We start from the raw sequence: 14,943 nt of genomic DNA, 5'->3' as shown, positions 1-14,943 counted from the left end.
ACGCCCCAATTTGCTAGTTTACGAAACATAAACACCTCACACAGCATCTCTCATGTGACCACAATCAACAGAAGCTGTCTCCACCCACAGTGGAGATATGTGTATTACTTATTTTTCCCATGTGCTGTTGATTCATATGCTACAATGTTTAAGTAAATACTAGCATGGTGGCTAAAATCCCAGCCATTAGAGGGAAATCAACTGTGAATGACTTTAAATATCAATGAAAGAATTAGAACTCTCAAGCACACTTCCAATTTCACAAATACCCTTTTTAAAGACCCTTCTCAGCATTTGAAGTTTAAAGCAGTAAAATCATTTTCCTCAGTATAGTTAAAAATGCCCAAGGAGTTAGGCATATCTTTATCATAGTTAAAAATGCCTACATTATTTTTTTATAAGTCGGGTGACGAGTTCCATTCCTATTTCATGCTGAATCCATACGTCTTCCATCTTAGAAATACCCATCACAAAGTCAGTATTCATTTAGCTCTTATGTCGTAGCAGTTTATAGAACAGAAGGAAGGGAACTAAATACCTCTGCTACTTTTGAGATGTTTTTCACTGTGATTAGCAAAAGCATAAACTCCTCCCACTGCTGCGGCGTGGGCACTGCTTTTCCCTCCCTTCTCTTTCCACCAAGGAATAATTAGGAAAATAGCCTTGACGTATAAATTTACCATTTATTCAGAAGAGCTTGCCTCACAGATACACAGCTCGAAGAACTCCGCTCAGACTGAAATCTCACAACAGTAAGTGAGCACTTTTTCATTGAAAGAATACTTTTCTAACCACCAGTTTGTCATTGAAAGAAGGAATGGAACAGATAGAGGAGAACTGAAATAAAGTATAATTTATTGAAAGAAATCGTAGTTTTGATAGGGGGAAATAAGCTCTGCAAAGTGTGAAACTGAGTTGTGATGGCAATGAAGCTAGAGCAACAGAGAAGAGGAGCGAAAATCATGCTGTCCACAAAAAGAAAACCCTGGTAGCGCCGAGCTGTAAATGTTTAAGAAGACACTCGGAAACATGTCTTCTCCATTTATGGGGAGTTCTGTATTCTTTGTTGTGACATCTTAAAAACACACAAATCTTTGCATTGAGCAAAAGATCTCTATGAAATCCATGACTGTTTACTGAATGGGTATTTTTGAATGTTCTCTGTTAATTACTGTGTCTTCTCGGTGTGAACCCATGGGGGATTGCCTTTCTGATTTTGACCCTCCGGAGTAATTTGTTTGTGAGTTGCAGGAGCTCAATCTAGAAAGTGAGATGAACGCCTGATTGAGGGAATTTTGACCACTAAGAAATTAAAGGACAGCCACAGTGGTGTGGGCCTACTAGCTAGCTACCGGTCAGGCAGAGATGAGAAGGATTGAAGTGTGAGGAGAGCCACGGAGACCACCATTCATCAGTGAGCTGGTGGCACATATACAGCTTAAAGAGTTTCATTTCATTTCTTTACTGCATTAATTTGTAAGATGATGTCAGACACAAAACTTTAAGAGGATTGCAGTCTGAGGCCAAGCCGGTAAAAACCGTAAGATCCTATCCAAAAAAATAATAATAATTAAAGCTAGCAGAGCTGGGGGCGCAAAGCCAAGGGAAGGAATAAAAGAAAGAAGTTAGGAAGTTAGGAAAGAAGGGAAGGAGGGAGGGAGGCAGGCAGGAAGGAAGGGATGAGGTAGGGAGGGAGGAAGGAAGGAAAGATGGAGAAAGTGAGGAAGGGGAGGGAAGGAAAGAGAAACAAAAATGAACGGAGTTAGGCATGGTGGCCATGTCTGAAACGCCAGCATGGAAAGCTGATTCAAGCTGATTCATTTACCTGGTTAAAAGAGTTTCAGCTTTTTGCCTGTGTCTGGTTCTTTATCATCCATCTGGGCATTTCTTTTCCAAGGTTTTCCTTATAAACCTGAATTACTCAGGGTTTCCCCCCACCCATTCTTTACACGATTTGTGAGAAAAGAGTTTATCTACTTAACCCTAGGATTGTTACCCTGGGATTTATAGTATCTCTTCAACAGCTGTTTAGACAGTTCCTACTTTGCTGGGTGCCTGGCCCATGGCAGGTATTCTATATGCGGTGGCCCATCTGACCACTTCCGAACTTCATGCATCCCATCCCACAGGTGATGTTATAAGTCAACAGGAGATGTTATAAGTCAAAGGAAACACAGCTAAAGGTCAAACTGGAACTTCCAGAGGTGCCTTAAAGGAAGAGTTTAGAGTAGATTGAGTGTGCATAAGGGAAAGATTTAGCCCAGTGGAGCTGGGTTCATCCTTCTAGAATTATGTCTTTAACACTGTCCTGTCCATCCCAAGTACTCCCGGCTTTATCCATCTTGCTCCCTCCTCCTCCTCCTTCCTTCCAGAGAGAGCAGTGGAAGTCCCCGTAGCGTTGAATACACGTAGCAATGTAAGCTTATTGCTAGGTGGGCTCAGATGCTACAAGGCAAACACTGAGTGTGTGTTTTCCAGTTCCTAAGCAGGAGGGGAATTGCACTGCTCTGAAGATGTTGGTGCTGAACTGTTCCTCCAAGCTACTGACACTGGAAAAGATGCTGAGGAGTCATTTTCCGGAGTCACTCAAGGTCATATACAACTTAAAGAGTTTCGTTTCAGTTCACGATGTCAGACTTGTGACTGGTTTTCCTTTTCCTCTTTCTCTCTTTTTTCCTTTCTTTTTCTGTTACATGATAAGACATACTTATTAGGCATAGTTTCCCAGCCTACTTCTGGCAAAGAATCATTCAACGCCTTGTGGGTAAGATCCAGAATATTATTTTTTTTTACAATTACTCTCGAGGACTACTAAGAAAATGTAGTTAATGGTGGGATAGGTTATTTCTCAGGTAAATTCAAGTTATACAATATTCTAAATGATAGAAGAGTATAGATTGGATCATATTGAAGTTTCAAACATAGCCTACATGAAAATGGAGCTAAAATTTATTGGTTGTCATAAGCATTTTCAGTGTCTCTGTTGTTCATCAACTCTGACCTGAAATCTGGGCTAAGATAACTTGATACTACTGGAAAAGATGTCATTAATCAAAGATTACAATAAATGTCACACTAAGCCAAGAGCCAGTGGCTCATGCCTGTATTGTAGCTTCTCAGTCAGATGAGACCTGCATCAAAGCTAGCCCCAGTGGAAATGTCTGTGCAGCCCTGTCTCCAACTAACCAACAAGAAGCCTGACCAGAGGCAGGAGCCCAGCTGTAAGCAGGAACAGCAGGGTGAGAGTGAGAGGCTTGGGTTCAACTCTGATATTAGCACAAAAATCAAAGTGAAAATGGAAGACTGTCATTGCTATATGCAGTGCCGTTGCTTTTGAGAGCTGCTTTTTGAGCAAATACATGAGCCTGACATTTGGTTCCCTAATGTGAGTAGAATTCAAGTCATTCATGAAAAAGTAATGAATCAGATTGAAGTCAGAGTACTGCACTTTCAACATCTAAATAGTCCATATTTATTGAAATTAAAATCTGAACAAATAGGATTCCAGAGTCCTCCATCATAGATACTTTGCTGATTAAATTTTGTCATCTTGCCTTAAGGCGCATGCTTAAACTCTAAGTGGTAGGGAGCATCAGAGTAATGGTATGGGATTATATGGCCACAGGAAAAAAAATGAAATGAACCATCTGCCCAAATTGTTTCCCTCTGAATGCTGAGACTGGGTAAATGAATGGAATTAGATATCAGGCTTTGTACACCTTACTACTCAGGAGGCTGAAATCTGAGGACTGAGGTTCAAACCCACTCCTGGTTGGAAAATTCATGCTACTCCTATCTCCAGTTAATCATCAAAGAGCCTAAAGTGGAGATGTAGGTCAAGTAGAGTAATTGCCTTGAGCAAAAAACTCTAAGACCAGGCCTTGAATTCAAGCCACAGACACACACACACACACACACACACACACACACACACACACACACACACTGTCAGCTTTCCTTTCTTTTGATAAGATGTCTATAAGTCTGGCTGATGTTTAGAAAGAACTAAAACGCATTCTGTGATCTGCACATGGTCACAAAAGTTAGAGAAGATAAAACTTAATTTAAAAATCCTGTTTTGTTCCCCTCCCTTCATTCCTTGCAGTTTAGAGAAGCATATTTTACAACCTTAGCTTAGTCGGGTTTATTTATTATTGTTCTTTGGCCATAGTTGGGCTTGAACTCAGGGTTTATGATCTAGGTAGGCAGGTAGCACACAGTCACACCCCAGCCCTCTAGCTTAGAGTTTAAGTGTCTAAATTGCCTTCCAAATTTCCTCCACACTTGAACTGCTGTTTTGCACAGCAATTTCGTTTCCTTCTAGACACTCCCACAACGACTACTAGTCCCTGTTGGAAGAGTTTGTTTGTACCAGTGCCAAACCCATCAGTTGGTTCCAAATGTTATCCAAACAAACTATTTTGTTTTCAGGATCTGGGTATTAAAAGGCTTTTCCCTTTCAAACTTCTGAACCTCCTAAAATCACATTTAGGATATGTTTTGAATAAGAATGTACAATATCTTCATGGGAAACAATTTCAATCCACGTAATTTTGTAGAATTTAATGATTAACAGAATCAGCATGGCCCTTCCAGGTTCCTTTTATTCTTGGATTTGCTCCTGGTTTAATTCTGGTTACACATGAACACAAACCACACTCAATTTGGAAAGACACTTGCTGTGAGTGTTTGAATGAGTTCCCAGATTGGGTGGAACAGAGGAAAGTATAGAATGTTCTAGTGGAGGAAAGGTGAGTTATTTCAGTGAGTTGAGTTTCTGATAAAGGAGGTAAGTAAAACTAGTCTCAATGCCAGTAAAATCCTGATTTCTTCATTGAGGTCTAACACATCCTATCAAATGCACATAATACAATTTTGCAGCTCAGTGGATTTTTACAAAGCAAATACCTGTGTGACCTCCATTCTGGTGAGGAAAAGAACTTTACTTCAGAGGCCGCTTCTCCCTTCCCCCGCTTCTTTCCAATGGATACCTTTCCCTGCCTGCTAACAAATGCCACTGTCCTGATTTCCAAAGTTATAGTTGCCTCTTCTGAATGTAATCCAGATCGAATGACACAATCAATGTCTGTTCTGGAATCCACTTCTTCTGCACAACTTTTTAGTGAGATTCATAGAGTTCCCCGTACCCCTGATCTATTGGTTTCATTGCTGTTTTGTTATGTGTAAGAGCGATATATCACAATTCATTCATTCATTTGTTCCACTGTGAATGGACACCAAGGTTGTTTTCAGTTCTCATTTATTATGAAAAATGCTATCAGTATTTGCCTGCAAGTCCACTAACCTTATTGCTACCACAGCTTGCCCATCTCTTCAAGCACATTTATTTATTTGCTTACTTGTTTGTTTATTTATTTATTTATTTTGTACTGGTCCTGGGGTTTGAACTCAGGGCCTGGTCATTGTCCCTGAACTTCTTTTGCTTCAGGCTAGCACTCCACCACTTCCAGCTTTTCTAGTGGTTAAGTGAGGACAAGAGTCTCATGGACTTTCCTGCCTAGCCTCCTGAGTAGCTAGGATTATAGGTGTGAGCCACCAGTACCTGGCAAAGAACACATACATTTTAAGACAGATATTTTCCTCAGGAGAGAAAAACATTGAGAGCTCTTATACCAGAGAATTTGTATATTACTCCAGTATTGTTCAGCCACCAGGCTTCCCATTGGTCTTTTCAGGATTTGTGGGTATGACAATGAATGAGACATAAACATAGACGTAAACATAGACCTCAGGGAGAGTGTATACAGCCTTACTCCCCCAAATGTAAAACTCAAGTTTTAATTTTTAGTTTGGGTTTTTCTTGTTCCTGGATGATGTTTAGCTATCATCAAGCACTGGAGGAGTCATTATATTTTACAAAGTGTTTGTGGGAACTAAAGTTCAAAAGCAGCTGAATTGTCTGAGGAGCTTTTAAAATATACATGAACCCCAAACCTATACATTGGCTGTAGATTCATCCAGCAAATATTTATTGCTGACCTATGTGTATAACACCTACTAAGCTTATCAATTCAGTTCCTCTCACTGCTGTGTGATTAAAGGGAGGGTTTTTATCCAGAAGAAGCCCATGTGTACATTGTATATACATGCATGTGAATATATGTATGTGGATATATGTATTTTCCCTCTTGTGGCCCTAAATACATAGTAGAGCAAGAAAGCGGAAATGCTGCCTGCTGCCCAGCTGCACCGTCCCACAGATGCACCGTTTCACAGCCGCACAGGGAGTGACTGACTTGTGTCTCTGGCTCAGGTTTACGGAGCAGTGATGAACATCAATCGTGGAAATCCCTTTCAAAAGGAAGTGGTATTGGACTCATGGCCAGACTTCAAAGCTGTCATCACCCGGCGACAGAGAGAGGTACAATTTTGAAAGGCAGCCAAATAAAAGCAATAATAGGCATCACACAGGAAGAGACAGATTAGGTGAAGAGAATCACATAGCTGGAGTCGTCACACCCATTATCTCCTCCACAGGGTATAGAGGAGATAATTTCACCATTGAAGTGTGACTTGAATGGCTTCAGGGCATCAGGCACGTAGAAGACCCCTAGTTCAAAGAGTTTCCTTTTCTGGATGAATGGAGCACATGTGGCTGATGTGTACACTGAACGCTGGGCCCTGAGCAATGTTTCCATCTCTCTGATGACTTCACTAATGTGGGAGAAGAGACCACGCTTACCTCCAGTCTGCCTCTGACACCACAGAGATGCTCCAGCTATCAAAGAGGGCGGCCCTTTACACGAGTGGACTCTTAGAACTGCACAGGACAGAGCCACTGAACCTTTACCTTTCCATTTTATTATTTTACTTATAGTATTTTATATTTTACACAATTCAGAGACTTGTACACTGACCACTGAGCTATACCCCAGCCATCCCCTTCCTCCTGGTTTTTCTTTTTGAGATGAGATCTTGATGTATTGTCCATGCTGGCTTGAACTCCTGGCTTCCTGGATTTCTCTTTCCGCTTCCCAACAGTTCCCTGAGCTGAGACTTTAGGTACATACTACCACTTTTGACTCCTTTTTATTTTTATAAATAAAAATCCTAGAAAAAATATGAAATATCTTAAAATCTTCCTGATGTCTTTGTCGATCAAGCAAAGGTCACAACATTCTTCTCTGATCATTGTTTTTAAATGGCTGATTTTGTTGATGGAGAATTAGCTAGACATGCCCAACTGATGCCATCTGATCTTTCTGGAATGTGTTTCGTCCACAGGATATGTTTAAGTTTTTTGACTCTCTCTGCTGTCCTAGGCTGAGACGGATAACCTTGACCATTACACCAATGCCTATGCTGTGTTCTATACGGATGCCAAAGCTTACCAACAGCTATTGGGAGAACATGGTGTTATTAACTGGGACCAAGTTTTTCAAATACAAGGTGAGGTCATCCCCCCTCATTTCTATTTGTATCTCACAAGAGGGAAGACAACAAGCCTTTATAGATGGAATGGAGATGCAGTGGCAGTTCCCAGATGATTAAATTCGTCAGACTGGAAAGAGATGAATAAACGGAGCTTTGGAGAGGTAGAAAGTGGTCATGTCATCAACTCTTGGCAGACAGAGACCAGAGTCAGGCGTGGTGAGAGTGCCTGTCATCCCAGCTGCCCAGGAGGCAGAGGCAGGAGGGCAGTGAGTTGAAGACCACCCTAGGCAGTGACTGAAACCCTGTATCAAAGCCAAAACTTCACATGAAGAGCTGGGACACTGGGTAGAGGGTAAGAGCACTTGCCTAGCATGTTCACAGTTCAAACCCTAGGGCCACAGGAGCAACAGCAAAACAGAAACAACCATGTCACGCCACTTTGCACATCGCTGTGCAACAGTACACATACCAGTGCTTTGTATACAAGTGCTGAGTAAGGGTGACAAATAATAGCTACGTTCAGTAAGTGGGACGTAGGTAAATTAATTTTGGATAGGTGTCACCTTGAGTTTATTTCTTGAATACCACACTGGTGATTTTTGTAACAGGCTGGAAGAGAAACTAAACCTGGTCTTCCATGCAAAACCAGTCTAAATCCCTGCGCTTCTATCTCAATGGCTCCATCATAGACTTTTAAAGCTATGGGTGGGCTTCTTTACTTTAAGAACTTGGAGATTGGTCTGAAATTCCAAATGTGATAGCTCCAGTAGAAACGTCCTTCAGTTTGACAATTTGTGACAATAGACCCACGTTGGGAATCAGAAAATCCCACAAAAAACACTTGAGAATGAGATGAAGAACACCTGTGGTGATTTATAAATACATGTAATAGTGTTAGGGTAACACCTGCTGGTATTGACGGTCATCAGCATGGAACAAACATGCAGAAAATTTTCATTTTCAAATAAAATGCCACTTTTTTATGTTGGTCTATGTACAGGGCTGCAGAGTGAGCTCTGTGATATTTCCAAGGCTGTTGCCAGTTCGAAGCAGTTGGATGTAAAGCTGACCTCCTTCAAGGCTGTTCATTTTTCTCCTGTTTCCTCTCTGCCAGACACCAGTTTCCTGTATGTAAACCAGTTTCTGAATTCTGGGCAGGATTTACTGTTACAGAATGACCCTCTAACAATACCCAGAGAGCTTGGTACAATTACATAATATTAGGCATTGGGAAATTGAGCCACTGAACCTAAATATGTGTGTTTATGTGTGTATGTATATAGCTATGCATATATAAGCATGCTTGCATGTGTGTATTTGCATGCATGTAAACTTGTATGTGTGTATACTTATATGCATATATTTTGAGCTTTTAAGTGTGAGGCACTAAAAGTTAAAAACATTCCCCTTATCCCTTGCTGTGTCCTATAAAGTAGAACTACTTTTGATGCAGATCTTTAAATTATAAAGTCAAAAACATATTCCCCAAAACTCCACCTGCAGGAAGCAATCTTTAAAAACGTATGTTGGTTTGTATCTGCATTTACACTTCTTTGAATGCTTTGTCATACTCAAAACCTCTGAGCCTGTATTTCTTTTCAATGATCAGTCTGATGAAAATGTTGTATAGGTATGTATGATATCGTGATGAAACTCCTCGAAACAATTAGCATGCATTTTAACAAGAACTGATACTAGAAAGTTGGAACATGTCTTGTTTGGCCGTAGCTACAAGTAGGAGAGGGTGCCAAGGGTGGAGGGAGGGGAAGGACAAATATAGTCAAAGTACTTTATATTCTGTGCAAAGAATCAAGCAAGGTGGAGCTGGTTTGGGAAGGAGAAGGAGGGAGAAGAAAAGAGAGATTGCATTTATAGATCAACACAATAAAAGGAACCCCCCTTTTAACATGAACAACTAATTGATAGTAGTAAAAAGTGATTTAGGGTAGAATGTCTTCTTCATATGTTTTGGGTGAGAATGAACCATGTTAGTTCTGTGGTTAATGTTGAAGAAATGGCTGCACACAGAATAAACCTAAAGAATAATCGATGCCGTAGTTCATAAGAAAGCACCTGGCCTATCTTTCATTGCTCTGTCATTTAGGAAAACTTTAAACATACATGCAAGTTGAGAGAATGGTACAGAGGACCTCCTAGAACTGCACTGATAATACTGTTTAATCCATAGACCTACATAATCTTTGCACATCTCAGCTTATTTTGATCAGAGTAATAAATATCCTTAAATGTTGAAATCTTCTGAGATGTGTCCTTAAAAGATAAGCATTCTTACAATGATATAAAGAAAGTCCCTGTTCTCTGTGCTCTGGGAACCACTATGTCAGCTCTCTTTTGTCATATCAGTGTTGGCAGCTGCTACAAACAAATGAGGTTCTGTGGCTCAAATCTTTCTGTTCTTAGCTTCTTTCATTTAATACAGTACCTTTCAGCTCCATCTATGTTGTTGTGAACACTATGCTTTAATCCATTCTTGAGGCTGAGCAGTTATCCATTATGGATCTCTGACAGTTTCTTTAGCCATCTGTCAGTTGACAGACACTTAGCTTGATTCCATTCTTTCCCCTGTGGTCAGCAGAGCTGCAGAGAAGATGGAGGTAGAGAGGCCTCTTCTGCCTATAGATTTCACTTCGTTTGCCTGTATGTCCAGAAGAAGGACTTCCGGATCATAGCAGAGTGTTGTTTGTGGGTTTTCGAGGAACCTCCACTTTAGTTTCCATAACAGCTGTGTTTATTTGCGTCCTCCTGATTGTGCAAGGGCTTGTTGTCCTCCTTGTCCCCAACTGCATGGGCTATCTTTGGACTTTTTGCTAATAGTGGTTCTTCTTAGAGTCAGGTGATAACTGGATTTGAATTTTTCATGCTTGATGATGTGAGCATTTTTCATATACTTATAGGTCATTTGTAGGTTTATGTAGGTCTATAGCCCATTTTTAAACTGGGTTGGTTGGGGGGTTGTTAATGGATTATTTTTTCTAGCTTCTTCTATTTGGGATATTCAACCCCTTGCAAATATTTCTTTCCCATTCAATAGGTTATTTCATTATTCTTTTTTTGGGGGGGGGTCCGGTTGTGGGGCCTGAACTCTGGGCCTGGGCACTGTCCCTCAGCTCTTCAGCTCAAGGCTAGTGCTCTACCACTTGAGCCACAGTGCCACTTCCGGCTTTTTTCATTTTGCTTATGTGGTGCTGAGGAATCGAACCCAGGGCCTCAGGCATGCAAGGCAAGCACTCTACCACTGAGCCACCTTCCCAGCCCCTATTTCATTATTCTTTTACTTGTTTATCTTGCTGTGCAAAAGTGTTTTAGTTTTGTGTAATCTCATTTGTTTTTTGTTTGTCGGTCATAGGGCTTGAACTCTGGGCCTGGGCACTGTCCCGCAGCTCTTCAGCTCAAGGCGAGCACTCTACCACTTGAGCTACAGCGCCACTTCCGGTTTTCTAGTGGTTTATTGGAGATAGGAGTCTCACAGTCTCTCCTGCCCGGGCTGGCTTTGAACAGTGATCCTCAGATCTCAGCCTCCTGAGTAGCTAGGATTACAGGCGTGAGCCACCAGCGCCAGGCTGTAATCTCATTTGTGTGTTTTGGGTTTTGGGTTTCTCCTGTGTTTTGGGTCTTGTTAAAAACTCACTGACTGTTCCAATGTCATGGAGGATTTGGCCTATGTTTCCTTCTACTGGTGATGTTTGGTTTCTAATTCCAAACATGTTTCCCAAATTTGTGGACTATATTCCAAATACTCTGCACACAAATGTCAGGTTAGAGTTACGGCTAACATGGCCATGTTGTATCTAACATAAACTATTCCTAACACATTTTCTCCAAGCGTTTTTGTGTATAATATTTCTGCCTGAGGCTTTTTTTTGCACTTGCTTTGAAGTTCATTTTCAAATTGGATTGAACATCCTAAGCCAGACTTTTCCCTCGTTAGTGGACAGCTTCCTGGCCCAATGCCAAAGTGGACAATGCACTGAGAATGTGACCTAACACTTTACAACTACTGAGGAAAACAAAAACACAGTGCCATATTTTATAAAAGTAACAGAGCCAGGTGCTTGTGGCTCACACCTGTAATCCTAGCTACTCAGGAGACTGAGATCTAAGGATCATGGTTCAAAGCCAACCTAGGCAGCAAAGTCTGTGAGATTCATATCTCCAATTAACCACCAAAATACCAGAGCTAGAGCTGTGACTCAAGCTGTAGATTCTAGTCTTGACCAGAAAAATCAGAGCCCAGGCCCTGATTTCAAGCCCGAGGACCAGAAAGAAAAAGTAATAGATCTACAAAATCAGTCTCTGACTGTTCATTGTGAATGGTTTTATGATATTGATTAACTCAAGGAGGAAAGCATATTTCAAAGCATGACCAGCCTTATATTTGTATGTAGTTCTTAAAAGCAATATTAGTCTGTGAGGCCCTGAGTTCAAGCCCCAGTACTGCAGTACTGGCACCAAGAGAGAGAAAGAGACAGAGACAGAGAGATTGAAAAAACTGTCAGATACATAAGAATTATATCAGTTGCTTTACCTTGATGTCAGAGATTTAAATAGTAAATTACTAAATTAGAATGAATATAGTAAAGAAAAGTGGCCTATAAAAACTGACCAGAAAAAAATCCAGATTATTAAATCTACAGAAAAGCAGTCTGCGGAAAGGGCTGGAACAGCTAATGTTTCCACAATATGTTCATACACCTGGCATAGCACACAACTTGTTTTGTTTCTGGTTATGGATCTCTAAAGGCAGAAGTATTCTAAATGCTAAAATTCTTATTCTACTGAGAAAGATATGAGGGCTCCAAAAGAAAAATCTGAGCTTGTTTAAATCCTGAGAGGAGGTTTCAACAGACACAAGACAAAAGAATTAATTCTGAAGATTTTTTTAAAAAAATTTAAAGATAGTATTAATGAAACATTAAATAAGTGAGCTTTAGTAGAGTTGGAAGCAAAGAAAGCTCAAGAATCTGGAGACATGGTTCCAAGGTCTGAGTTCAGACCCAGTACTGCCAGGAAGACACATAAATCTGGCAGCATTCAAAACCTGAAAATATTCAGAGAACTCCATTTCTCAGAGTGGCATGAATTCTTTTTTTGTTTTTGTTTTTTTGTTTGTGGGGCCTGAACTCTGAGCCTGGGCTCTGTCCCTCAGCTCTTCAGCTCAAGGCTAGCGCTATACCACTTGAGCCACAGCATCACTTTGGGCTTTTTCTGCTTATTTGGTGCTGAGGAATCAAACCCAGGGCCTCATGCATGCAAGGCAAGCACTCTACTACTGAGCCACCTTCCCAGCCCCTGGCAAGAAGTTTTTATAGGCCAGATGCAGTCACAAACTAGAGATGTCATCTGATTGGCCACAGCTAGTCATTTACCTTCTTTGGGAAAGATTCCAATCACTTGGCTGCTCCTGACTGGCTGGAGTTCAAGCATCTGTTAGATTCCTAAATTAGTATATAAATCACCCCAGCTCAGGTTAGGTTGCAGTTCATGTCCTAGAGACTGAAGGAATGGAGTCAATGGCAGGCCAAACTTCAGTTTGGTTTCAAAGAGAAACACTTTCCTTAATATCTGTTCTGTGGCCAGGAATGAGTGAGCATAAACTTATAGGGCAAGACTTGAGTTTGCTTATGAGTCTCTTGTCTTATCCGAAGGAAACCCTAGGAGTCCCTTGTCCCGCAGGAAGCTCTGGCTGCTAACTTCTCGAATATTCCAGGCATCCTCTCAGGAAGGGCTTCCCCGGGGTGTCAGGAAAGATGCTGAGCTCATTCTTTTCCTCACTGTTGCTTTTCTTGTAGAATGGCGTCTCCCCCGCGACTTACCTACCTGAGTGTTTCTGACGCAGATCTCCTCAACCGGACTTGGTCTCGAGGTGGCAATGAACAGTGTCTCCGATACATTGCCCGGCTCATCTCCTGCTTCCCCAGTGCCTGTGTGCGCGATGACAAGGGACAGCCCGTGTCCTGGGGCATCACAGACCAGTTTGCCACCATGTGCCATGGCTACACTCTGCCTGACCACCGCAGGAAAGGCTACAGCAGGCTGGTGGCGCTCACACTGGCCAGGAAGCTGCAGAGCCGGGGGTTTCCTTCCCAGGGAAACGTCCTGGATGACAACACAGCCTCTATAAACCTGCTGAAGAGCGTCAATGCTCACTTCCTGCCCTGCCGTTTTCATAGGCTTATCCTTACCCCTGCACCTTCTTCCCGTCAAGCTCTCCTTTAGCCCAGGGAAACCCCCAGGAAATTCCTAACTTTCCCTGCACACACACACACACACACACTCACACAGACACAGACACACACACACACACAATCCCAGGAAATTCCTAACTTTCCCTGCACACACACACACACACACACATACATACACGCGCGCACACACACACCACACACACACACAACCCCAGGAAATTCCTAACTTTCCCTGCACACACACACACACACACACACACACATACATACATACACGCGCGCACACACATACCACACACACACACAACCCCAGGAAATTCCTAACTTTCCCTGCACACACACACACACACACACACGAAATTCCTAACTTTCCCTGCACACACACACACACACACACACACATACATACATGCGTGCCCACACACACCACACACACACACAATCCCAGGAAATTCCTAACTTTCCCTGCACACACACACACAATCCCAGGAAATTCCTAACTTTCCCTGCACACACACACACACACACACACACATACATACATGCGTGCCCACACACACCACACACACACACAACCCCAGGAAATTCCTAACTTTCCCTGCACACACACACACACACACACAACCCCAGGAAATTCCTAACTTTCCCTGCACACACACACACACCACACACACACACAACCCCAGGAAATTCCTAACTTTCCCTGCACACACACACACACAGACACAGACACATACACACACACATACACACACAGACACACACACACAGACAGACACACACACAGACACACATACACACACACACACACCCCAGTGAGGTAAAGATTATATCTGGACTCAGGAAGCGCAGTTGCAAGAGCTGTTGAAAGGGCCCGGAAGAGACTGGCAGGATCACGCTGGGAAAAGTCATTCCTCTGTCAGATTCCAGCTGTAAGTAACTTGAGGGGTAAAAGGGTCTCCCCCATTAGGACCCACTGAAGAGCAAGAACTTCCAAGGCCAGCAGTTCTTGGCTTAGTGGTAGCAGTGATTTAATTCGGGACCTAAACTGGGTGCCAGCAGCTCACCCCTATAATCCTAGCTACTTGGGGCTTGGATTTAGGATCATGGTTTAAAGTCAGCCTAGGCAGGAAACTTTATGGAACTCGTATCTCCAGTCAACCAGCAAAACAAACAGACAGACACCAGAAGTGGAGGTATGGTTCGGGTGGTAGAGCAAAAAGCCTCACGAGAGTGCAAGGCACTGGGTTCAAGCTCCAGAACTGGCGTGCACACACACAATAGGTGCCTGCATGTGGCTGTAGGAGTGATATGTGGGCTGTGACCCACGTTCCCACCGCCA

General features: G+C 42.2%; 1 protein-coding gene across 1 annotated transcript; it reads left to right on the top strand.

Annotated features, from left to right (window-relative positions):
- Window positions 1-1,759: 1,759 nt before the first annotated feature.
- Glyatl3 (glycine-N-acyltransferase-like 3) lies at window positions 1,760-13,701 on the top strand. Its single transcript, XM_013019108.1, has 5 exons — window positions 1,760-2,591; window positions 6,275-6,382; window positions 7,284-7,410; window positions 8,396-8,522; window positions 13,206-13,701. The coding sequence occupies exons 1-5, from the start codon at window positions 2,514-2,516 to the stop codon at window positions 13,630-13,632; spliced, it is 867 nt and encodes a 288-aa protein (XP_012874562.1). The 5' UTR covers window positions 1,760-2,513; the 3' UTR covers window positions 13,633-13,701.
- The last annotated feature ends 1,242 nt before the right edge of the window (window positions 13,702-14,943 follow it).

This window comes from Dipodomys ordii, unplaced genomic scaffold (assembly GCF_000151885.1).
Source record: "Dipodomys ordii isolate 6190 unplaced genomic scaffold, Dord_2.0 Scaffold44, whole genome shotgun sequence".
NCBI classification, from domain to species: Eukaryota; Metazoa; Chordata; class Mammalia; order Rodentia; family Heteromyidae; genus Dipodomys; species Dipodomys ordii.
The sequence above is the reverse complement of the archived record's forward strand: the minus strand, read 5'-3'. Positions and strand labels throughout refer to the sequence as shown.

Bases quoted from the DNA above. Each gene is read 5' to 3' on its own strand.
- Glyatl3 (XM_013019108.1), top strand. From the start codon at position 2,514: ATGTTGGTGCTGAACTGTTCCTCCAAGCTACTGACACTGGAAAAGATG. The intron at 6,383-7,283 runs GTACAATTTTGA...CTGCTGTCCTAG, and splicing joins TCACCCGGCGACAGAGAGAG to GCTGAGACGGATAACCTTGA. The intron at 8,523-13,205 runs GTATGTAAACCA...CTTTTCTTGTAG, and splicing joins CTGCCAGACACCAGTTTCCT to AATGGCGTCTCCCCCGCGAC.